This window comes from Lynx canadensis, chromosome F2 (genome assembly GCF_007474595.2).
Source record: "Lynx canadensis isolate LIC74 chromosome F2, mLynCan4.pri.v2, whole genome shotgun sequence".
Lineage (NCBI taxonomy): Eukaryota > Metazoa > Chordata > Mammalia > Carnivora > Felidae > Lynx > Lynx canadensis.
In genome coordinates, this window is record NC_044320.2 from 9,103,350 (window position 1) to 9,129,361 (window position 26,012).

The window sequence follows — 26,012 nt, forward strand, 5'->3', positions numbered from 1 at the left end:
TACTGCGCCCCAAAGCCACAACCCGGCCTCCCTTCCTTCTCCCTTTCCCTTCTGTCAAGCTTTAATTCAATTAAGTTAGGGAGAAACTGGGGCACCTGGCCTAGCTCAGTCGGTCAAGGGTCCCGCTTCGGCTCCGGTCACGATGTTACCGCGACATAAACAGGGCTGGCAAAGGTGAGCCTTCCCGCACCTCCTGTGCCCCTCCACCCTTCCCAGAGGCCCAAGCAGGGAGCGGAGCACGGGTCTCTGTGCTCTTGCGAGGGGGGAAGAGGGCTGAGAACGCACAGGAAATGAAGGGAGGTGGGGATGCTTCCTGGGGCGGGGTTCCCAGAGCACAGTCCACAGACTCCCCCAGTCCGGTGTGACCAGAATAGCAGGGAAAGCGAACATCCAAGGCCGCATGAAGGATCCCCGTGCATTCTGCTTCAGCCAGGTCCCACATCCTCAGCGGGGCCTTCCCTTCCCACCCACTACCCCTGCCCGTGCAGGGTACCCCCCTCCCCCCGCAGATCACCTCTCCACTCTACAGGGACAGGGTCCTGGATGCGAGTTCACGTTAGGGCAGCCCAAGTCCCCTTCCAGAGAGGAGCTCTGGCTCCGGGTCTGACTTCTCAAGAGCACGTGCGGGGAAGAGGCGCCAAAGCGGAAATCACCCCCCCCCCCCCCCCCCCACCTTTCATTACAGCAAATGGGCTGGGGCACCTGGGTGGCTCAGCCGGTTGAGCATCCGACTTCAGCTCAGGGCATGATCTCTGAGCTTGTGGGTTCGAGCCCCGCATCGGGCTCTGTGCGGACAGCTCAGAGCCTGGAGCCTGCTTCGGATTCGGCGTCTCCCTCTCTCTCTGCCCCTACCTCCCCTCTCTCTCAAAAATAAGTCAACATTTAAAAACATTAAAAAAAAAAAAAAAAAAAGGAAATGGGCTGAAAGTTTGGGCAGGAAAAGAAGAGAAGTTCTTGGCCCTGGCTGGGATGAAACGGGGACCGGGGCGCTCTGGGTCATATTATCCAGTCCATTAGCCTGGGGGGACCGGACCTAGAGGCGGGCCCCACCCACCTGACAGTGGCCACCTGTCACGTTTCCGGGCGGGGGGGAGGGGGGCTGGTGAGGGCTCAGTGCGGGGCCTTAAGGTTTCTTGGGGGCCCCAGGAGTGCACAGGGCTGGGCCAGCCTTACTGGTAGCTGCCGTCTTCCGCGCACTGAGGAACATAGTCTGCTCGCTCCAGAAACGCCCTCTCCCTCTGCAGCTCGCAGGGACGTAGAGGCTGGGCGTCCACCTGGTATTCTGGGAAAAGGGAAGCAGCTCATCAAGGAGGGGTGTGGATGGGATTCCAGTAGCAAAGGGGGGGGGGGGGGGGTCCCTGCAGCACAGGTGCTCTCCTGGCGTCATCAGCACCAATTACGCTCTGACTCGCAATGTTGTTTCCAAGTTCGCGATTCACACGTTTCCAAGTAGGACTTTAGCTCATTTAACCCTCAACCTCTCCTGGGAGGTGATACCTGCATCTTCCCCACGTGACACTAACACTGTGAAAGCCACCTGCTCGAGGTCACACAGCTGCAAAGAGAAGGGTTCAAAGTCAACCCTCAGACACCGCGTTCCCCCGAGCCATGGCGTCCGAGCGCCAGAAAGATGGTGTTCTTGAATTTATCAAGCGGTTCCCTGTGGGCAGAGCCTCTCCCGGCCCAGGTCAGGAATGCAAATTAATCAGCAACCCCCGTGGGTCAGGCGTTGTATTCTCCTTTGAGAACGCATGTGACATGCAGGCACGCACTCGGAGATCACGACCGCGTCGGGAGGTTAGTGTCCCTGTCTTCCTTTTGCAAAGAGAAAAGGGAAGCTGACACTTATCCAAAGTCCCACAGCAAGTGGCCAACCTCTGCTCACTATTTCACCGCCTCTATTTCACTGCACAGGTGGATGTGGTTTTTGGTTTGCCGTGGTTTTTCTTCACTACCTGCCGATGACTTCTCAAACGCCTCACGTGGATGACCTCGGCCCGAGACCACCAAGGGAATAAAACCAGGTATCAACGCCAAAACTCACTAACAGGATCGGGTGGGCTGAGCTCAAATTGAATTGGGAAGATCTGATTTCCCACCTCCTCTCCCACCAATCGCTGGCTCCGTGCCCTCAAGGTAATTTAGTCAGACTCTCAAAACCACTGTCTCTTCATCGGAAAACCGTCCGCAGGACACGGTGGGGACTAAACGAGATCACAAATGTTCCCAGGCGCAGGGGCAGAGCCTGGCTGGCGTCGGGGCTGTGACCCGAGAGCTCCCTCCAGACCCTCTGCTCCGTGGCCTTGAACCCGCAACTCACCAAAGATGTTGGCCGACACCAAGCAGGCTGAGCCCAGCAGACTGAGGACCCACGGGGCCAGGACCATTTCTGTGGGCCCGTCCGGGGACGAAGGCGAACAAGCCACTGCCCGCCCTAGGCTCTGGCCAGGGAGCCTTTATAGAGCCTCTCTGGCACCGCCACCCCCACCCCCACGGGCACTCAGGGAAGCTGTGTTTTCTCTGCCCGTCACAAGGGGTTCCTCCACCTGCGTCTGCTCCCTCTGAGGACACTCGTGTGGCCAGTGGGGGACGGGAATCTCGTTGAGGCTCTGTGAAGCAGAACCTAGTGGGGTGACTTTGAAATTCATCTTTGCAGGTGAAGAAAGTTCTATGGTTTTGTGGGCCACAGGCTCAGGCCTCCCGGGAACAAAGCATTTCCTCTATCTCTCCCTTCTTTCCTCTCCTTCTTCCTTCCTCTCTCCCTCCTTTCTTCTTCGCTCCCTCCCTCCCTTTCCTCCCTTCCTTCCTCCCTCCCTTTCCTCCCTTCCTCCCTCCCTCTCTTCTTCCTTTCTTTCTTTCCTTCCTCCCTCCCTCCCTTTCCTCCCTTCCTCCCTTCCTTCCTCCCTCCCTCCGTTTCCTTCCTTTCTCCCTCCCTCCCTCCCTTTCCTCCCTTCCTTCCTCCCTCCATCCTTTCTTCTTCCCTCCCTCCCTCCCTTTCCTCCCTTTCTTCCATCCTTCCTCCCTCCCTTTCCTCCCTTTCTTCCATCCTTCCTCCCTCCTTCCTTCCTCCCTTCCTTCCTCTCTCTCTTTCCTTCCCTCCCTCCCTTCTTCCTTTCCTTCCTTCCCCTCCCTTTCCTCCCTTCCTTCCTCCCTCCATCCTTTCTTCTTCCCTCCCTCCCTCTCTCCTTCCTTTCTTTCCTCCCTTCCTTCCTTCCTCCCTTCCTTTCCTCCCTTCCTTCCTTCCTCCCTTCCTTTCTTCCTTTCTTCCTTCCTTCCTCCCTTCCTTCCTCCCTTCCTCCCTTCCTTCCTTCCTCCTTCCCTCCGTTTCCTTCCTCTCTTTCCTCCCTCCCTTTCCTCCCTTCCTTCCTCTCTCTTTCCTTCCCTCCCTCCCTTCTTCCTTTCCTTCTTTCCCCTCCCTTTCCTCCCTTCCTTCCTCCCTCCATCCTTTCTTCTTCCCTCCCTCCCTCCCTTTCTTCCATCCTTCCTCCCTCCCTTTCCTCCCTTCCTTCCTCCCTCCATCCTTTCTTCTTCCCTCCCTCCCTCTCTTCTTCCTTTCTTTCCTTCCTTCCTCCCTCCCTCCCTTCCTTCCTTCCTTCCTCGCTCCCTTCCTTCCTTCCTTCCTTCCTCCCTCCCTCCGTTTCCTTCCTTCCTCCCTCCCTCCCTTTCCTCCCTCCCTTTCCTCCCTTCCTTCCTCTCTTTCCTTCCCTCCCTCCCTTCTTCCTTTCCTTCCTCCCCTCCCTTTCCTCCCTTCCTTCCTCCCTCCCTTTCCTCCCTTTCCTTCCTTCCTTCCTCCTCATCCTTTCTTCTTCCTTCCCTCCCTCTCTTCTTCCTTTCTTTCCTTCCTTCCTTTCCTTCCTTCCTTCCTCCCTCCCTTTCCTCCCTTTCTTCCTTCCTTCCTCCCTCCTCACCTTTCCTTCCGCTTCCTCCTCCCTCCCTTTCCTCCTTCCTCCCTTCCATCCTGTCCGTCCTCGCCTTCCTCCATTCCTTCCTCCCTCTCTTTCCTTTGCCATCCTGCCCTTCCGTTCCTCCCTCCCTTTCCTCCCTCCTTTCCTTCCTTCCTCCCTCCCTCCCTCCCTTTGCTCCCTCCCTTCCTTCCTTCCTCCCTCCCTCCCTCCCTTTTCTCCCTTCCTTCCTTCCTTCCTTCTTTCCTTCCTCCCTCCCCTTCCTCCCTTCCTTCCTTCCACCAATATAATTTAGAGCCCCACAGCAACAGACACTATTCCAGGCAATGAGACTGTGGCAGAGAACAAGCAAAACGATTAGTATAGAAGGTAAGAACGTTAGGAAGGGAAGCCAAGCACACAGACACAGGTTCCTATTCATCCGTGGTCTCCCTTCCCCGCTGTCCGAGGACCTCAGAATCTCCAACCTAAAGGGAGCAGGCACTGTGTCTCCCACAGAGAGACTGTAAAGCAATGTATTTTCTCTTAGCAAAGCCAGCCTCCTTCCTTTCCTCCTTTCCCTGAGCGACCATGGAAACCTCACATCATCCTCTCGAGCCCCTGCCTCCTCCTCTAGAAAAAAGAAATACAAGGAGAATAATAATGTGTACCTACTCGATAGGGTCGCTGTAAGGCGACGAGTATGTGCACAAGAGAAGCTGGCAATTAAGATCACTGATTTTGTCATCTTGCAAATGACGTGGTGCCAGAGGGTGACAGGCGCCCAGGAGACCCTGCAGGGGCCGGGGCTGGTGACAGGTAGGGGCAGGAGTAGCGGATGGGAAGGGAAGGCAAGGCCCCGCTGAGGATGTGGGACCTGGGTGGAGAGGGAGGGCGAGCGAGAGCCTGGAGGGATGGCATCCCGGGGTGGGGGAAGGCCAGGAGGCCAGGCTGGGAGGTAGAGGAGGCTCCCCACCCAGGACGGAAATGAAGGGTCCTAGCCGCAGAAGTGGATCGTGCTACCCAACAGAGGTGCTATGAATGTCACAAGAGTTCACATATGCCAAGTGCTTAACACAGCCCCTGCGTGTAACTGCCCAGGGTTGGTTACCAGCATCATTATTATGTACAGAAAGTAAAACTCTACGCTTATTTTAGGTGGTGGGGGCGGGGGGGGGACCAAAACTGGGTAAGAAATCCTGCTGTGCACAGCCCCAGTCTCAGCACCAGCCCGGCCTCAGCCCAACCCAGCCAAAATGGGTGGCTAAGCTTCAGGTCCACTCCGCCCAGATGCTCCACAGGCATTTCAAATTCAACACACCCCACAACAACAAGCTGCTCGACGCTTCCTCCAGCGCTGCACCTCACTGTGCTCCTTCCATCTCTCTAACGGCAAACCGGCAAACCGGAGCGTTATCCTAACCTCTCCGCCTTGGGCCTGACCCTTCCTCAGGGCACCTTGGGCTACGGGCTCTGGACTCGCAGGGCCTCCCACCCTGGCCCCTCACCAGGTTGCTTTTCCAGCTGCAGGGGTGGGGGGGGGGAGGGACAGTCACTACTGCGCAGGTGTCCCGGAGGTCAAGACCACGGGCCGCTCCTGAAAACCGTGTCGCCGTGGGAGGGTTGGGGAGGCTAACCGATAATGAGACTCACATTTGAGGCAAAGATGATCGGAGCGGGTAGGTGTGTTGGCACTTACGGGAGAAGGAGAGAATCCCCCCTCCCCCACCAGGCCCCCCGTCCTACACCCCTCACTGTGGGGAGCCAGCAACACCTCTTGGCGACACAGCGGGGCCTCCCCATCTGCAGGGATCCCTCCCCTGACCTCCGGGGGGTGGCCCGACCTGCAGAGGTCCCCCAACTCTGGAAGGAGGACGGTCTCTTCCGGAAGCGCGGCGGACCTGCCCGCCAGAACTGAACCCCGGGAGTGAAGGGCGGGTGAGGGGCCGCCGCGAGGCATGACCTGCTCCGAGCCCCGGAGCCCAGCGCCTGCTGAGTCACTGCCGCTGGCGCCGGCCGCCGTCCCCGCTCGGCTGGCTCCGGAGCCCTGCAGTGCGGGGGGCCGCAGGGGTGCGCACGGGGAGCGCAGGAGAGGTGCTCGGCTCCAGCGGGCAGCAGAGCGTGGAGCTGGGGCCGGCGCCGGGCTTCGGCTTCTCACCGTGGCTCGGCGGCCCCCGCCGCGAGCTGGGCGACACGCGGGACACGCAGGCCTCCTCCGCGGTGACGCCCGCCGGGTTCCTCTCCGACCCGCTCCCGGCTCAAGCCCACGACGCTCAGACGGGCCCGAGGGTCGAACCCAGAACCCTGCCTCCGCGCCTTCCTGCCCCGATGCTGGGGTGCTTACCGAAGACTGGGGGGGGGGGCGAGTAACTGGAATAAAGAGGAGGAAATCGCTTCAAAAGGCGCGTGCGCGCGCCAGCTGGACGCCGAGCCCTGACTTTTGGGCCCACCTGCTTGCACCCACCCCCCTCTGTCCACATTTTTCTGAAGCTCCAGTTTCCAGCTTCTCTCTCTCATCTGGGGCCAAAGACCCCAGGGCCAAAGGACCTCCTGGTGGGGAAAGAAACTTCCCCTCCGGCAGTGAGGGCGGCCCAGACCACCCAGACCAGTTGGAGCTCCACCCCCAACTTGAGCCTGCGCAGAAGGGCCCTGGAGTGACCCCGGAGTGACCTGTGGTTCGCGTCGTCTCATTGTAATGCTACAATCGCCACCGAGGAGGAGCACGCGGTCGTTAACGTAACGCTAACACGCGATGTACGTGTAGGCTTGGTTTTTGAAGGCGCACCCGCGACCTTGTGCCCGCCCCTGTTTACGATGACAAGGCTGCCCTACTATCTAAATCATCGTCCTGGGGGGGGGGGGGCGGGGGGCCTGGCTGGCTCAGTGGGAAAAAGCATAGGCTCTTGATCTCGGGGTTGTGGGTTCGGCCCCACGCTCGCTGTGGAGATCACGTAAGAAATAAAATCTTGACAAATAAATAGTCACCTAACCCTAAATAAAAGGAACCTATCCACCCTTGCTGGGGAGTCATACTTTGGAAGCTATCCCCGGCCCGGGGGTGGGGGTGGGGGGCGGAATCTCCTTATTTGCTGGAAATAGGTTCCTTTGTGTGACAACTCCACCTGATGTCTTCTCTACCTGTAACTCACCAAGGAGCAAACTCACATTAGGTGAACTACAATGTCAGATGCCACTGTTGGTGACGTTCATCCGCCGCCGCCCACCGCGGGGAATTGCTTCCCAGCCGCCCCTCCCCTAAGCCAGCCTGCTGCCCTCCTGCTGGGTACCAGGCCACTGCCTTGGACAGCTTCCCCCCACCAGCCCCATCCCCAGTGACTCAGAGCCACATCGCTCCTCCTGGGTTGCCAAAGAAACAGAATTCCTGGTGCTTGAAGTCCGCTTCCAGAAAGATGGAATAGACATACTTCTCCCTATTTCTCCTGTGAAGCACAGCTAAAACCCTTGGATAGTATACATAAAACAGACAGAAGACGACTCTGAAAGGTAGAAGGAAGACAGCCAGCTAGCAACCTCAGGACGGAGGAACAATATGGAAGTAAGGTCCCCAGACTCTATTTTGCCTCACGTCTCTCAGACTGGGACAAGCCGGCAACTAGAGACACCAATAAGCACAGGGTTCAAAAAAAAAAAAAAGCCCCAAGAAAAGCTTCTTGAGCTGACAGTCCAGAAAAGGGGCAGCCTGGCAAGACAAAACCTTTTTCACAATAACTGCTCTATTCTAGCAAACCTCACAGAGAAAACTGTGGCTCGGCCTCCACCCATGCTAGCCAAGGCCAGAGGGGGGACCATAGAATCCCACCTTTGCCTAACCTTAGGGAGGCTCCCCAACCCTCTGCCAGGATGGTGACAGAAGGGTCACATGGGGAGCGGGAGTTTCATCCTGGCGGGGCAGTAATGAACTCCCCCCCCACACCCATGGGGTCAGTGGTTCTGTACTGTTTCTGGTCCAGTCTTCCCACATGTGTCTAGATTCTCTGTAAGCATCCTGTACGGTAGCCCATTCAAGCGGCTCGCTCACTCTTACTTGGTGGCTCTCAGGATGGAACTTCTCAACAGTCCCGTGATCCTAGTGCTGTCTCTGGGGAAATCCAGCAAGAGAGCCGAGATCTCCGAGTGCAGCCTGGCCCAATCTTTTCGAGTCTGTTCTGATTCGGTAACAGTTAAGATGCATTTGCTCCCTCTACTGCCTCTTTTCAAAGCAATTGTATCTGCCATGCAACTCCACTCCCTGACTGACCAGTCCGCTCTGGTCTTCAAAGCCCCATTGTCTACTTGAAATCTGGCCAGTTGGCCTTCTAAGGGCTCAGCCTTTCTCCCACACCGTATTCTCATGTTCTCCTTTTTTTTTTTAAAGATTGTTTTCAATCCCCCAATGCTCCTGTGCTGATTTCATCGAAGCATACTTTTTTAATGACTCCATTTCCTCCGTGATTTCCTGGGCAAGTCTGACTCCTAGAGACAGAGTATTTCAAGGATGAATGAACTTTAAATTGCCTGTGGGTCTGTAAGAATTTCACTGAATACTTTTCTTTTTCAAACTACAGAGATGGCATATTGTAATTATCTTCTCGCATTCTTTTCTCTTTAACTTTTTCAAATTTAGAATAGATTTTAGATTTACAGAAATACTGAGTACACAGAGTCCCCATATACCCTCCTTCACACCCAGTTTCTTCTATTAGTAACATCTTACGTTACTGTGGTGCATTTGTTACAATTATTGAACCAATATTTAGACATTGTTAACTAAGTCCATGGTTTGCATGAAGTTTCATTCTTTGTGTCTTAACTTTTTCTTTTGAAATAATTTTTCAATCTATCCAGGAGTTGAAATAATGGTAGAGTTCCCTCTTTGATTTCACTGAATGTTAACATCTTACACAGTCATATTGCGATTACCAAACAAAAACTGTCATCAATAAAATACTGTTAACCACAGACATCAATGAATTTCACCAGTTTTCCCGTGAATATCCTTTTTAATTCTAGGATCCAATCCAGAATCTTACATTCCATTCACCTATAAAATCTTGTTAGCCTCCTCTTTAGAACATATTAAGGAATATACAAAAATTCTAGGACTATTAAGTGAGTTTAACAATCTCACAAGATATATAAAAAACAATTTTATTTATATTCTAGTAAACATATGAAAATGAAATTTAAAAAAAAATATTCCATTTACAATACCAAGAATACTTAGAAATACATTCAACAAAAAGCACAAAATCTAAACACTGAAAACTACAAAATATTACTGAGAAAACTGTAACAGATATCCTGAATCAATGGAGAAATATACCGTACTCTTGGATCATAAGACTCAATAGTGTTAAAATGGTAATTGATCTGTAGAGTGAGTGTAATTCCTGTCAAAAATCCCAGCATGTTCTTAACAGTTGACGATCTGATCCTAGAATTTTTATGAAGATGCAAAAAAATGGGATTGGCAAAAACATTCGAGAAGAAACATAGTTAGGGGAACCTGGGGGGATCAGTTGGTTGAGCATTCGACTCTTGATTTCTGCTCAGGTCATGATCTCACAGTTCGTGAAATGAAGCCCCGCGTTGGGCTCTGTGCTGACAGCACAGGGCCTGCTTGGGATTCTCTCTATCCCTCTCTCTCCACCCCTCCCCCTGAATAAACAGGCATAAAAGAAAGAAGAAAGAACATACTTAGAGGGGAATTACACTGACTCCAAACCTTTCTATGAAGCTGCAGGAATCAAGACAGTGTGGTATTTGCTTAAGGAGAGACGTGTAGAGCAATGGGAAGAGAATCCAGGGTACAGAGAAATCTGTGTGTTCAAGGTCAATTGATTTTGGATAAAGGCACGTAGGCAATTCAAAGGGAAAATAATACTCTCAGCAAACGGTGCTGGAACAGTTGGATACTTACACGCAAATTAAACCGAGATACCACTGTTCACCTATCAGCATGGCTAAAATCCAGAACACTGGCAACACCAAATGCTGACGAGGAGGGAGAGTGACAGACTCTCACCCATTCAACCGCCCGTCGTATTTCAGTAGGTCTATTCCTGGATTCTCTATCCTGTGCCATGGGTGTAGACCTCCATCTCGTGGCCCCCTCTTCGCTGACTTGATGGCCATGGCTTTATAATAAGCCCCCCCAATCAGGAATTGTCCTTCTTTGTTCTTCTTTTTCAAAACGGGTTAGGCTATTCTAGGACCTTTGCAATTCTGTTTGAATTCTAGAATCAGTTCTGTTTGCTCAGTTCTGTTTCTGAAAGTCTGTGGGGATTTTGCTCGGAATTGCATCAGTTCTGGGAAAACTGACATATGACAATATTGCCTCTTCCAGTCTATGATCTTGGCATATTTGTCTATCTGCTTATCTCATCTTTATTCTAGGCATTGTTTTGTAGTTTTCTGTGTACAGGTTCTGCATACATGTGTTCAGATTTACCCCTAAGCATTCATATTTTTGATGCCACTGAAAATGGTATTTTTTTAATTTTTTTTAACGTTTTATTTATTTTTGAGACAGAGAGAGACAAAGCATGAACGGGGGAGGGGCAGAGAGAGAGGGAGACACAGAATCGGAAGCAGGCTCCAGGCTCTGAGCCATCAGCCCAGAGCCCGACGTGGGGCTCGAACTCACGGACCGTGAGATCGTGACCTGAGCTGAAGTCGGACGCTTAACCGACTGAGCCACCCAGGCGCCCCTGAAAATGGTATTTTAAAAAATTTCAATTTCTGATAGTTTGCTGCTAATGTGTAGAAATGTTAGTCCTAGTAGCATTTTGGTAGAGTCCTTAGATTTTTTTTTTCATGTGCAGGTCACTTCAAAATGTTTCTTTCTTCCTTTCCAAGTAGTACGCCTTTTATTTTTCTTCCTTTATTGCTCAGTGACTTATTGCACTAGCAGGACCTCTGGAGCAACACTGGATACAAGTGGTGGCAGTGGACATTCTGGCCTTCCTCCTCATCTTAGGGAAGAAAGTATTCACTTATCACGATGACATTAAGGGTAAGTTTCTCAGTGGATGCCTTTTATCGGAATGCAAAGTCCCGTCTATTCCTTTTCCAAGTTTTCAATCATGAATAAATGCTGATATTTAGGAAACGCTTTTGCTTAGCTTATTGAGATGAACACATTTTTATTTTGACGGTATATTACATTGATTTTCTAATATTAAACCAAATTTGTATTCCAATGGAATACTCAACTTGATCTTGATAGATCATCCTTACTTTGGGTCACAGGCTTCATATTGCTAATATTTTGTTGAAGACTTTTGTGTCTATTCAAGAAGACCACGTATTGGTCCGATTTCCTCCCCTTGTTGGTGTCTTTTCCTGGTCTGGCACGAGGTCAAAGTTGGTCTCCAAAAATAAGTGCTCCTTCCGTCTCTATTTTCTGTCCATGCTTGTGCAAAATTGAGATTTCCTCCTTACTTGTTTCATAGAATTCACATTCAGACCTGGAGTTTCGAGGAAACGTTTTTTTTGTTTTTTGTTTTTTTTTTTAATTTTTTTTTCAACGTTTATTTATTTTTGGGACAGAGAGAGACAAAGCATGAACGGGGGAGGGGCAGAGAGAGAGGGAGACACAGAATCGGAAATAGGCTCCAGGCTCTGAGCCATCAGCCCAGAGCCCGACGCGGGGCTCGAACTCCCAGACCGCGAGATCGTGACCTGGCTGAAGTCAGACGCTTAACCGACTGCGCCACCCAGGCGCCCCGAGGAAACGTTTTTATTAACAAATTCAATTTGTTTAATTTCATTTTGAGTCACTTTTGGTAGCCTGTGTCTTTTGAGGAACTTTTCCATTTCACATAAGCTGTCAAATTTGGCATTTGACAGTTTTTCATAATATCCCTTTTTAAAAATTGTTGGACACGTAGTAACATTCCCTCTTCCATTCTAATTTTTTATCAGTCTCCGTAGGAGTTAACCAATTTCATTGGCTTACTCAAAGAATCATTTTGGTTTACACTGTTTCACTATTGTTTGCACATTTAGTAGGTCATTGATTTCAGCATACTTCCTTTTCTATTTCAGTTTTGTTTCTCTAGTTTTCAAATCTTAGATGGGTGATTCTGTACTACATTCTATTTCTAATGTGTAAAATTGAGGTACAATTGACAAATATTAGCTTCAGATGTACATGATTTGATATTTGTAGATATTGTGAAACGATCACAATAGGTCTCGTTAAAATCCGTGTTACCTTTTTAATATAAACATTTCAAACTACACATTTCCCTCTGATACTGCTTGAGCTGCAACTCACAAATTTTAGCATGTCGTTTTACTTTTCATTCAATTAAAAATATCTTCTAATTTTGCCTGTAATTTTTCTCTTTGACTCATGGTGATTTACAAGTATGTTGATAATTTCCAAACATTTGGGAGGGGGGGGTGGTTTCCAGAGATCCAAAATTGATTTCCAGTTTAATTCCATTGTTGTCAGAGAACATATTATGATTTCAATTATTTTAAATGTATTGAGGCCTGTTTTATAGCCTAGTATACTGTCTATCCTTCTGAGTATTCCATATGCACTTGAAAAGGAAATTTCTATTCTCATGTTGCTGGGTCAAACGTTCTGTGTCAATTACACCAAATGGACTATTCACATTTGTTCGTGTCCTATGTCCTGATTTTCTACTTGTTCTATCAATCAGTGTTAAAGGAGGGTTGAAATCTTGAACTATAATTGTAGATTTTTTCCATTTTCTATTCAGCAGTATTAGTGTCCTATATTAGTCCTATAAATACATTTCTGTTGTAACATACTGTTTTGTGTGTGTGTGTGTGTGTGTGTGTGTGGACAAAAGAATGATAGAGACCTGTAAATATAAAGGAAGATAACATTCTATTGGGAAAGGCAAAAAAGAGAATATACAAACATGTAGAAGTTCCCAATGTCAAGGAAGAGCTTGTTTTGAAAATAGATGTTGGTCTACAGAACAATTGATTTATTACGTTTAAAAATAACATGTTGATTCAATATGCCAATATTTACAAATTGGAAATCACACCCTTTGCAACTGTTTACATTTATAATGAACAGTTTTAAATGGCAGAATCAAAGCTCCATTGCCCATAGCAGTGCCCTCAGCTGTGCAGATCTTGGCTTTTTCCTCCCCACTCCCCCACTTCCCTCTTCCTCACTCCAAAACTTCCTTGGCCAATCACTTAAATACAGTAAATACACTTAAGTCTGGTCTTCAGATCCATTTTTAGGGGTACCCCAAGACAGAAGTAACGGGAGTGGATTGTAATTTTTCAAAATTTCTATGCAGAGGTCAAAAAACATCAAAAGACCTTTTTTTTTTTTTTAACGTATTCTATTTTCCCCAAACCCCTCCACCTACAAATCTAATCATCTTTCCTTTCTCTTGCCTCTTTGCACTCTGTGATACCACCCATCTCTTTGAAAAAAAAAAAAAATACGTTTTTTATGTTTCTATTAGCCTGTAGACTAGGACATTATTGATTCTATATCCAGCCACATAACCTGATGGCTGGAACACGGAGGACACTGAAATGTGACTACACTTAATTTGCAACCCCGTAATTTAATAAGAGCTTCTAGGTACCTTATTTGCTTCATTTAACTCTCAAAACAGTCGTTAGGCATTATCCATATTTTATAGATAAGGAAAGCCAAGCTCAGAGAGATCGCTGCTGCTAAACTGCCCGAGTGAAAACTCGAGTGGCAGATTGCAAAGCTCATGCCTGCCCCACGACTGCCAGGTCACTGCTCACTGACACCGCCCCTCCACGGCAGGCACAACGCAGGGGACTGCAGGTCGGAGGCCTCGACTATGGAAGAGAAATCGAAGCTTGAATAACTGTCGGGGTTCGTAGGAACACAACAATGGAGAACCTTCCAGAAGAGGGAAATGTTAAGAAGGAAGCAAGCACAGTCTGCAAGTGAGGCTGAATTGAAATGAACTGGAGATGCAGATCACACAGAACGGATTTGGTTTGAAATGGTCACCAGTGGCTTCAGAGAAGGAGACTGAAACCCACCTCTGCTAGGAAGAGACCATGGGCTAGAAGAACACGGGGTTTGCATCTCGGACCTGCCACGGAAGCCTTACCCAGGACAGGTGTCTAAGTGTCTGTACACTTCAGCTTCCCTGTCCCGAGAACCTTCTTGTTTGCCCCCGAGCACACAAGCCTGAAATCGGGTTCTGCAGGTAACGTACAACACCGGCACGAAGCAGGCACTCAGGAAGTCTTAATCCTCTGGCCTGGCAGGGACCATTTTCCTGAATTACAATGAAGACAAACAAGGTTAGCATCTCAGGGGCCAGAAGTAACCCCTCCATAGCAAGATGTGCTGAAGAACTAGGGGGACGGCGAAGAAGTCAGCACAGGCGGGGATGGGACGGATATGGGGTTTCAAAAGGGGGTTCTCTCCACGTCATGTCACAGCAGAGTGTGAAGCTGGAGAAGGTCCAGCTCACTGGAGGGGAACTGGGGTGCTTCGTTTCAAACGTGTAGAGCATGCACGTGGAGAGGAAATAATTCAGTGAAAACACAAAGAGTGTCAGGAAAAAGGGCTTTACCTGAAATGAGGAGAGGGACCTAGTTCCTTTAAGGAAGTAAGTCAGAAGGACCGCACGCAAGTACGAGGAAGCAGATTCCCCTGGCCACTACCACGCTAAGGATCCCTCCCACCAGTGCTCCTTCTCTTCTGGCGGGGCAGCAAGGAGAAAGTTATCTTTTCAAGAAACACCCTCTCTAGTTTACTGCTTATACTTAAATACACAGATTTTTTTAATCCACTCATCTGAAACCTCTCACAATGGACTGACTTCTCAAAAACGAATTCATATTCTTAAACAGGGAAAGGCTCAGCCAACTCGTTGCTAAGACGTCAACCAATTGCTGATATACTCTATATTGAAAGGATATGTGCATGAAAGTGATCTGGCATCGATTTTCTTTAAAAATCTAAATTAAAAAATTCAGACTTTCAATTCAGACACATAGAAGCAGAGCCAAAACTGAGTGATCTAGGTATTAATGGGAAGCCTCCCGTTTGCTGGCTTCTAACAAGTAAAGGGATCCGATTACAATGTACTCCAAGAACAAATGCACGTCGATTTAACTGTGGCCCCTTCCCAGGGACTGAGAAGACAGGTATCACTAGGCACAAAGGGTTTCTGTGTACGTGACAAGAACCTAGGCAACACCACTATCCATAGGTTAAGGATGCTATTCGCTCCACTCTGGAGGGGAAAAGAAAAAGATACAAGTTCAATATCCGGAATTTAACCACAACAGAGAGAAGATTAGAGCCATTCTTTTTTTTTTTTTTTTTTTTTTTTTTAACACGAATGAAAGACATAGTTATCAATCTTGAAATACAGGCATTAGCAAGTTTACTCCACACATGGAATACAGGCACTATTATTATTTTTTTTACTTTAATATGCAAATTTAAGCAAGTATCCCAATCACCTCTACGAAAGCTTTTCATTTCCCAGTAAGACCTCTGACAAAGTGAATGCAGAACGAGTGAAATACACAGGACCTTATGTTATGTCTGTTGGTCTTTGGCACATTTATCAAGTTGGAAAATGTCAGAAGGCAATAAAAATTTCGAATGACTGTTTTGCACATTCTTTTAATCGTCTTTACATCAAAATATAAGGCCACAAAAAGGCAAGCTGAAATTTCAGGATATGTGGAATAGTTTTAATAAAGAGTTTTACATACAGTACCTTACATATAGAACAGTGTGTTTGCAAATTTAAATAATATCTGAATGTACAGTGGCATGTATTCTTATCAAAGATAAATTCAAGTTTACTGTGTATCAGTTCTACAATGCATTTACACAGATCGCTAGAACTGATAAACAGAATGAGGCATAAAATATTCAAGTGTTATATCATCAAATAGCCTCCTCTTAACAGTCTTTTTCCCCCTTTTTAAAAAAGTTTCAAAACCTGTACATACATTTTTAATTTTTAAAAACAGTCTGTTAAAAGGTAACATTTCATGTTAACCACCAACTCTTATAGTCTATAGTAATAAAACTAGATATGTGTAGATATAAATATGTGTAGACTATGTACATATGTACGTTGAGTGTTTGTTTCAAACAAGCACACGCGGACGCACACCTGCGCACAAAGCATGGTGGCACACGACTCACAAGGGCACTGGCAGACAGGAGGACCCGGGCCCGAACTCCAGCAAGAGCTAACTCAGCAACTTATAGTTGCCTTTGGTTTCAGAAATTTGTCCATTTGTGACCAAAGCTAAACATTTTGAGTGCGCGTGTATTTTTTAAAAATAAAATTCATCTTCAGAAATGAAGCGTTTCCAGTATTCCACTACCAGCAGTTAAAAAAATCCACAGCCACAAATTGTTTCGACATTTTTGTCACTCCTCATCCCAGCTGAGGTTATTTACAATTTTTATCTGAAGGCAAACACCAAGCATACTCAGGATCAAGCTGTACACCGATGCCTGAATACCGCATTCAACTCTACAGAGTACGTGTGTCCCGTGTAGGACATCGGGTGTCTGATGGGCTGATGGCCTATGTAAGACGTTGGGAGTAGAACTCCCGGGGTATTTAACGTTCTCTCCCCAGCAGTGTCATCGTCATTTGGCACGCTGACCCTTCCGTGAGCCATTCTGTTTACAATGAGCTTACTGCCTGCAAAATAAATTCCAATTATTTGGCATTTGTTTTTAAATATGTAATCATAATGAAGCAAGAATTCCACAACTGTTTTCCTGGGAAGTGAGGCTTCCACTGTCAGCTTTCTGATTAAGGACATTCATCACCTAATAAACAGCTCATGATCCTATAGAAGTTTAAATACTCTAAACTGCGGTGCAGCCGGACGAACTGTGGAGAAGACAGTTCGTATAAGCAACCTTACAGAACTCTCCGGAATTTCCATTTCCTCTACAGTTTTGCTGTAGGCCAAATTCTGCTTCGTTACATGGACCTCTCTACTAAAAATTACATAAACACACCATACTTCTTTCTACAGGTATCTCGAGCTTCGTGTAAGCAACTATTCAAAACTCCTGCCAACTCGATTTCCTTGGCATAAGTTATATTCCACGTCATTGATCCCTAGCATAGATCACATTATCGTTTGTAGCTTGCTCATAAGCTTTTTTTTAACATCAGCTTCCTTGATAAAGCTGTTCTTCATTTTCCTTTCCAAGGTGCCATCCTATTGATGTCACAAATCAGTAAATGACCAAACAACACTAAGCTTTTTATAACTATCCACGTAGCAGTCATGTGGATAATAAAAACGATCGCCTGAAGAGACCCACGTTCTTTTCATTCGGCTTTCACTGCTGTCATACGGAGCAAAGAGTCGCTATCTGCTGCACTTTGCCCATGTCGACTAGGAGCTGTTTGATATGGCGTTTAAGTTGGGGCAGTCTCGCCAGAGGATCTGGTGGCTCCAACTCCCCTGTGAAATCAAGCCAGCTTTCCAGAACTAAAAGAGAGAAGAGAACAAGCAGATTGAAATGGCAACCGGGAGAAGTCACAAAATGGTGTAACTGGGAGGCTGGGGGAGGATGGAGACAGAGACGACGTCCCCTTCTCTAGAAGGGCCAACAGACTCACGCCTGTCTAAGGGTATAGCATCCGTTCCACCTATCCCACAAGAGTTCTAGTCCTTCTTGGTGACTTTGTTATTATTTTAGATAATTCTTTCCTTTATAGGTATAAACTAATTTCATTTTGAACATCTCCTTTTACTCTCTTCTGAACAGGAAATAACACTTCCCTGTGCCTGCTGAAGCTTTCTATTATTTTAGATTTAAATCCTCTCTACTCCATTTTCAATGAAATTTAGCTACTCTCACCATTGTTTTTCTTAAATCAGGAAGTTCTTAACAAAGGAAAGGAGGTGGCAATTTCTCAGTGTCCCTTTCAGTCCCACTATTTTGTCATTACTTTTAAAAATATGCAAGCACATTAGAAGTCTAGGCAGAATACAATTAGTTATTCTACACTTTTTATTAATAATAAGGGACAGTGTCAAGTTGCACATTTTTTCCCCTTCAGAAATCTACTCAAAATATTAAAGTAACAAAAAGCTAGCTTAAACCCAATGGAAGCTGCTTTTGAAATGGTTTCCATTTTCTCTTTTCTCAGGGAAAAACAAAGCAGTAGGAGTTCTAATTTAGCGTGGGGTGAAATTTAAAAATGGGAGTATAATCTATGTATGACGTTAGGAAAAAAACCAAAACACTGGATTAGGAATTAGGTGATCTTACCCTATTTTCTCAACTTTCCTGTCTATACCCTCAGGCTCCTGTGTGATAAAAACAAAACTATAAAAGAAACCATTTGAAAATGTGTCTGCACACTTAAGGTTTACCTATCCAGCTTGCAGGAGTTTCCTGTTGTTAATTTTACTGACCTACTGACCAAAGTGATAGCAAAGATACAAAGTATTTTCCCCCATATTTTAAATATGCTTAAGGTCCGTAAACTAACTTCCAAAAAAAAAGAAAAAAAAATCACAGTTCAATGAAACTAATAAATATTCCATATGTGCTTTATACTGCATCCGGCAAATGGGCAGTATTTAATAAGTATCCAGCTTTAGCTTTTATTTATTTTTATTTTTTAGATTTTAATTAAAAATTTTTTTTTAATTTTTTAAATTTACATCCAACTTAGCATATATCGCAACACTGATTTCAGGAGGAGATTCCTTAATGCCCCTTCTCCATTTAGCCCATCCCCCCTCCCACAATCCCTCCCGTAACCCTCTGCTGGTTCTCCATATTTAAGAGTCTCTTATGTTTTGTCCCCCTCCCTGTTTTTATCTTATTTTTGCTTCCCCTCCCTTATGTTCATCTATTCTGTGTCTCAAAGTCCAATAAATACCCAACTTAAAAAAACCCAAGATAATATCCAGTCGTACTGTCTTCAGCCTAAAATGCCCCAAATGCCATCTGTGTTAAATGAGATGTAAATGAGCAAGACGCCCCATCAGGACAGACAGGATCTACAGTTCCCACCCCGTAATTCACATAACACTTCACATAATGTCTCTGTAACAACAACGAACACTTGACATACTAGAGTCACTGTATTTTAGTTCTTTCTTAAAATTACCATCGACTTCTTTTTCTATTAGGTCCATCCTGCTGGCAACTTCTTTCTGGACATTCTCTATGTGTGTAAGGAGATTGAGCTGCCACTGAAGATGTGCGTGTCCTGAGTCGTCAGTGCTCTTTTTATCGTTATAAATAAATACCGTGTTCCTTTCAGCTGGATTCTTCTCCAAAGAACCATTGGGAAAAAAACCAGATGGGGCGAAATATAATGTCATAACGGGAAAGACAGCATGAAACACCTCATTACCACAATGATCAGTGAAATCCAACCTGACTCACAGAACAGTCTTAAAGGAAGTGCTAGCATAAAATTACATTTTATCTGCTGGTCCTTAGAAGAGCAAAAATGCCTTCCATGTCTCTCCACGATGCCTCGCACAGGGCCACACAGGGTGGAAGTCATTCAATAAAACATGCTAAAGAAATGAAGTCGCTAATGATACTCTGTAACTAAAAAGCCCAGCTAATTTTAGACTGACCCCTTCTTCGATTAATCCAAACTAAGGACATAAGTGGAGTGAAGGCAGAAAGCAATGACGGAAAAATCATGAAAACTGGCAAAGGCCAGTTTAAAGTCAAATTAACTGTAGGCTGTAATTAACTGCTGCAATTAAATCAATGAGGCAAGAGAAAGTTAAGAATCTTTTAAAAACTTAAAAAAAAGTGTAAACTGCTTAACACATACACAGAAAATCTGAACTGAGACTCACCAGGAAGAATTCATTTCATAAAAGGGATATGCATTTCACAAAATAATTTGCCACAAATATCAGGAAATGTAAGCTTCCCAAATTTATTTACCGTGATTTCTTGATGAAATAGGCCAGAAAAATAAAGGATTATTTTAGTGGCATTACTAGCTGAAAATCAATGAAAAATGAGGAAACGGCATCACTAAGACAATCCCTGTGACTAGGAAAGAAGTTTATAAATACTCAGTGTACAAAGAGCTATAAGGACCCACTGTATCGCCTAATGGAATTGATACGCAGACACAAATGTGCTATAGTTTTAAAAAGGTTGGAGTACCATCTTTTATCTGAAACACACAAAAAGAGCAGACAAATTATATTAACATATACACACCTGCACGCATGCACGCATTCTCACACACAGACAACTTCATTTGGAAAAAACTGTGGCTCGTGGTTTTCGGAGGCATCTAAGTGCATTTATAAAACTGAGACTTTGGTTAGGGCAAGAGTTGACTGCATCTACAATCCTGAACTAGGGGATAATTAAATGTTCAAATGGCCAGTGTTTTCTTATAGAGAAGCAAAAGATGTTTTCACCCTAACCAGGCACCCGTGAACTTGGAAATATAAGCATAATTTTACTGGGAATTCAGTTGTTTGATTTTAGAAAATTTTCCTACATTCTATCCTATCTTCCAAGCCAAAACAAATGAGATAGTTCTACCTTGTCAGGCATCCCATCTTCTTTCACTGAATACTGTGAACGGTTTTTATCTTTCCTGCGGAATTCTTGTTCTTCTTCAAAACTGCTAACATCGTCGTCGTCTGAGCTCCCAGGGTCTGCGAGAGATTTGCAGTCTTGACCAAAATTTTGTGGCTTTTGGTAGCTGTGCTCACTTGTTATGTAAGTTCCTTCCATTTTTAGGGGCACACGAGGTGGTTCTTTATGGTTCTGAACATGGTATTTCTTCTCCTCAACACTCCCTGTGTCTTGTGCTGTCATTTTTTTCTCTACCCCCGCAATTCCTTGATCTTGGTCTTTTCGCTTTCCAGAACAAGCCCAGAGATGGAGGTCGGGATGATGTTTATTCCTTACAACAAAGTTGGAGAAAGAGCAGTTCAGGAAAAGACAAGTTTCAGAATGTAGGATGATACATTGTCCGTGCCTGTTTCACACCAAGTGTGCGTGCTCAGGCAGACTGACGTTTCACACCAAGTGTGCGCGCTCAGGCAGAGTGACCCCACTTCCCCACTGAAAACCTAGACTCCCACCCAGGGAACCGGGTTAGGAAGAGGGCAGGGACTCTAGACAAAAGCAGACGTATGCTTTAGGTTAACCTGCCCCAGAACTTAAGCCAAAGTTGGAATTCTCACGATTTTACAGAAATAATACTGAGGTAGAAGAAAAGCAATGGTGAATGTAATTCTGTGGACAGTTCACAGCAATACTTGATATATGTGCACTTCTTTTTCTGACTTTTCACTGGATTTTTTAAAATTGTACGGCATGAAAAACTTTTATGTGAGTCATTTTAACAGCTTCCTTTGATCAAAAAGTGATACTTGCTCCTGATAAAACATTCAGGCAATAAATGTGTACAAAGGAAAAACCTCCCTGCGTGGCAATCATAAAAAAAACTGAGGCATAACCTTTCAGACATTTTCTATACATAAAATTTCTATACATAAAATTATATTTTACCTATTTATTTTTTTAACTATAGGTCTGACAAAGAATTTCTACTTTTGGTTTAATTTCTCTTTTTAAAGGGGTAAGCATACACTTTCTCTTTTTACACACATGGGGCTCTCAATTTGCCTTCTTTGCATATGACACATGTGGGCAGCTTGCCACATCAGGACACAGACGTTTCCCTTAACTCTAGTAGCTGAACAGTATCAATGTGCCGCAGTCTGGGCTCACCAGCCAATCCCCCACCTACCGACGTGCGTGCGTGTTTGTGTGATCACTGCGCACAAGTGGGGACTTTCAGTCAGATATGGAGCGGCTGGATAATGGGTACACGTCTTAAATTGGGAAGTAACTGCCCAAGTGGCCTCCAAAGAGGTTGTACTAATTACACCCTCACCAACAGTCTACAATGACATCCTTTTATCTACCCCCATCCTCTCTAAACATGTGAGCATGTGATACTGCACAGTTAATTCATCATTAAAATCCTTCATTGAGTACACAGGAATTCTTTCATCAGAGGTGGTAAGAAAGGAGGATATTCAAAAGGCATAAACCTTTCAGAAGGCTCAATAATGTTTGTGAATTATTTCCAGATTAGATAAATACCCAGGGGTCAAATTAGTTTTCTTCTAATACCCAAGTATTATTTCTGAAATTATAAATTTTAACTTTTGAACCCTTAATAATTTAGTAACAGAAAACACTAAAATTCTTAGCCAGTAAGAGACATAGCAGAAACCTGGTTTTATAGTCTAACGGTCCAGTGGGTCGAATCCTACTGTGCCACTGAGGATCCTAGACAAGTTACATAACCTCTGTCTTTGACTACCCACCTATCAAATGAGGTAGGATCTATTTTTCAGGCTTATTTTAAGGATTAAATAAAATCTCGTATGAAAGCACCGATTTCTGGCATGAAGTAGACTTTATTTTCAGACTTTCAATAAATAGCTAATGACAACAATTTGTATCATTAGAAATATTAACATAAAGAGAGGCCACAGACATGAGGCCAAATTGGTCCCGTTTAAATCCTTATTGAAAGAATGAATGCATTGAAATTCAAATTCCTATCAAGGACAACCAGGCCTTCATCTTTTAAGTTTACTTTTTTTTTTTTTTTTAAGTAATCCCTACACCCAACATGGGGCTCGAACTCACAACCCTGAGATCAAGAGTCGCATGCTCTTCGGGGAACCTGGGTGGCTCAGTCGTTGAGTGTACAACTCTTGGTTTCAGCTCAGGTCATGATCTCACAGTTCGTGGGTTGGAGTCCCGCATCTGGCTCGGTGCTAACAGCGTGGAGCCTGCTTGGGATTCTCTCTCCCTTTCTTGCTCTCTCTCTCTCTGCCCCTTCCCCGGCTTGTGTGCACATGCAAATACACTGAACAAAGGAGAGTCAAGACGGTGGAGAAGTAGAGGAATTGGAATTTCTCTCATCCCTCAAACACAGCAGTATTGAGGTCAGAACACTTGGAATTCCAGGAACCCAGGCTGCAGAGTGACAGAAACATCTTCCCGGGTGTCAGGAGACAGCTTGGCAGGACAGAGGTGGGTGTTTGAAAATTGGGAGAGATAAAACATGTGGCGTAGGCATGGAGAAAAGGGAACCCCTTTGATGGAGAAACAAAAGGAAGAGAAAGAGAGGCTGTGGAAGAGTGGGGTTGTGTTTGGACAAGAGAAAAACCTCTCTGGACCACAGACAGAATGAAAACTACAGCCTCAGGAATGAAGATCAGAGTTTTCAGGGTTGCACGACATGGTCCGGACCCGAGCCCACCGTGCGCGTGCCCCTAGAGGGAAAAGGAGCTGGCCCCGGGGTTCTGTAATGATCTGGGGGCACACTGGGAGAGAGCAGTCCCCTCCCTTGAGTACTGTGGGAAGAGGGTATACTGGGTCAGGACAAAAGACCCCACAGGCGCCAGCCAGAGGCCCATTGTCGACTAGGGGAGTGGCGCTATGGTTCTGGAGAACCAGGCCACGTAGAGCGGGATCCTTTAAGACATCAGGATTTTAATCTCAGCCAAGCGCCTGGGAGGCACGAGAGACTGTGGAGCAGGACAAACGGGCTACCCGTGCCTGCGCAGCACTGAGAGGACAGCCTGAAGAGTGTGGTTTGGGACACCCTGTAGAGGGAGGATAGACTGGGGTGTTGCCATTTTTCTCCCCGTCACCAACAAGGTGGAGTTTCAGGAAACAGGACAGCGGCCCCGCAGTGGAGGGGGGAACCTCACCCCTCTGTGCCCGGTAACTGCGTATCTACGAGAGACTGACACTGACCAAACCAGACGGACCCTCCTCCAGACCAGCACAGACGCCAGTCCCAGGCAGCGACACCCAACTGTCCTGCAGTTTTGCATTTTCTGATTTGATTTTTGGTCAATTCTTATTTTGAATGTGTGTGCGTGTGTGTGCGTGTGTGTGTGTGTGTGTGTTTTTCTTTATGTTTCTTTCTCTGTTCGGGTTGTCTGTTTAATCAGGCATTTTACTCTATTCTTTTTACACCTTTTCTGTAACTCCTTCTTTATTTTCCTCTCTCTCTCTGGATTAAGCCTTATAGTTTCTTTGATTCTCTGCCTGGTCTTTTTTTTCCACCTCTGTCATCTCTCTCTTTGTATGGGATAAGGCTTCTTCCAGCCCCTCCTCCACCTTTTCCCATTTTTTCCCAGGGTTACTTCAAGAAACAAATCAAAGCACAGCTGGTGGAAGGTCCAAACCACCACTATGAGTAGGGAAATAATGCAAACAGAGTCACAACAACAGGGAGCATGCAAGACATTCCAAAAACACCTCCTGAAGGGCCAGGCCCTGGACAGTGTATGACCCCTTTTTAATATAGTAGTGCTCGCAGGTATAGGACGCATAACAAGCTATTAAAACACATAAAAGAAAACTAGCCAAAATGACAAAACAGAAGAATTCTCAAAAGAAATTCCAGGAAGAAATGACAACCAGAAAACTGCTCAAAACAGATATAAAAAATGTATCTGAACATGGATTTAGAACAATAGTCATTAAGACTAATAGCTGGGCTTGCAAAAAGCATAGAAGACAGCAGAGAATCTCTAGCTGCGGAGATCAAGGACCTAAGAAAGACTCACAACGAATTAAGAAACGCTATAAATGTGATGCAAAATAAACTAGATGCAGTGACAACAAGGATGGAAGAAGCAGAGGTCAGAATAGAAGATAAAGATATGGAAAATGATGAAACTGAGAGAAGGAGGGACAGGAAATGACTAGACCACAAGGGAAGAATTAGAGACCTAAGTGATTCAATGAAACATAATAAACCTCATAATAAGGTTTATCTGAACAAGCTATAGCTGAGAACTTCCCTAATCTGGGGAAGGAAGCAGACATCCAAGTCCAGGAGGCACAGAGAACTGCCTTCAAAATCAACAAAAACATGTCAACAACATGACATATCATAGTGAAACCGCCAAAATACAAAGACAAAAATTCTGAAAGTGGCTAGGGACAAACGGGACTTAATCTATAAGGGCAGACACATAAGGGTAGTAGCAGACCGGTCCATGGAAATGTGGCAGGCCAGAAGGGAGTGGCAGGAAATATTCAATGTGCTGAATAGGAAAAATATGCAGCCAAAAACCCTTTATCCAGCAAGGCTGTCATTGAGGATAGGAGAGATAAAGGCTTTCCCAAACAAAAACTAAACCACTAAACCAGCACTGCAGGAGATCCTACGGGGGAACTCTGTGAGTGGAAAGCAGCAAAGACTACAAAGGACCACAGACATCACCACAAGCACAAAACCTACAGATAACACGACACTAAATCCGTATCTTTCAATAGTCATTCTGAAAGTAAATGGACTAAATGCCCCAATCAGAAGACCTAGGGTATCAGAATAGATAAAAAACCAAGATCCATCTATATGCTGTCTACAAGAGACCCATTTTAGACCTGAGGACACAGGCAGATTGAAAGCGAGGGGATGGAGAACCACCTATCATGCTACTGGAAGTCAAAAGAAAGCTGGAGTAGCCATACTTGTATCAGACAAATTAGATTTTAAACCAAAGACTAACAGGAGATGAAGAAGGACATTATATCATAATTAAGGGGTCTATCCATCAAGAAGACCCAACAATTATAAACAATTGTAAATAAATATATGAAGCACTCAAATATATAAAACAATTAATTACAAACAACAGCTAACTTATTGATAATAATACTGTAATTGTGGGTGACTTTAATGCTCCATTTATAACAATGGACAGATCATACAGACAGAAAATCAATAATGAAACAACGGCCTTGAACGATATACTGGACCAGATTGTCTTAACAGATATATTTAGAACTTTTCATCCAAAAGCAGCAGAATACACATTCTTCTCAAGTGCACATGAAACATGTTCTAAAACAGATCACATAACAGCCTAGGTCACAAAACAGCCCTCAACAAATATAAAAGGATTGAGATCATACCATGCATATTTTCAGATCACAACGCAACGAAACTTGCAACCAACCACAAGAAAAATGCATGGAGATTAAAGAACATCCTACTAAAGAATGAATGGGTCAACTGGGAAATTGAAAAAAAAGTTAAAAATATATGGAAGCAAATGAAAATGAAAACA

The 26,012-nt window shown here is 45.5% G+C and overlaps 2 protein-coding genes across 4 annotated transcripts in view; both read right to left on the minus strand.

Annotated features, from left to right (window-relative positions):
* Positions 1-2,387, minus strand: part of TG (thyroglobulin) — a 252,962-nt gene extending 250,575 nt beyond the window's left edge. Inside the window, exons 1-2 of the mRNA XM_030303527.1 lie at positions 2,321-2,387; positions 1,174-1,282 (exon numbers count right to left, since the gene is read on the minus strand). Of these exons, the coding sequence (XP_030159387.1) occupies positions 1,174-1,282; positions 2,321-2,387 (176 nt within the window). The remainder of the gene's footprint in view (positions 1-1,173; positions 1,283-2,320) is intronic.
* A 12,084-nt stretch (positions 2,388-14,471) lies between these two features.
* The window catches only part of PHF20L1 (PHD finger protein 20 like 1), an 88,042-nt gene continuing 76,501 nt past the window's right edge, over positions 14,472-26,012 (minus strand). For 2 of the 3 annotated variants that reach the window (XM_030303840.1, XM_030303838.1), the window contains 3 exons: positions 20,428-20,794; positions 19,007-19,169; positions 14,472-17,369 (listed from right to left, as the gene is read on the minus strand). In XM_030303840.1, coding sequence (XP_030159700.1) covers positions 17,227-17,369; positions 19,007-19,169; positions 20,428-20,794 — 673 coding nt within the window. In that variant the 3' untranslated portion in view covers positions 14,472-17,226. The remainder of the gene's footprint in view (positions 17,370-19,006; positions 19,170-20,427; positions 20,795-26,012) is intronic. The other variant, XM_030303839.1, reaches the window with a different exon arrangement.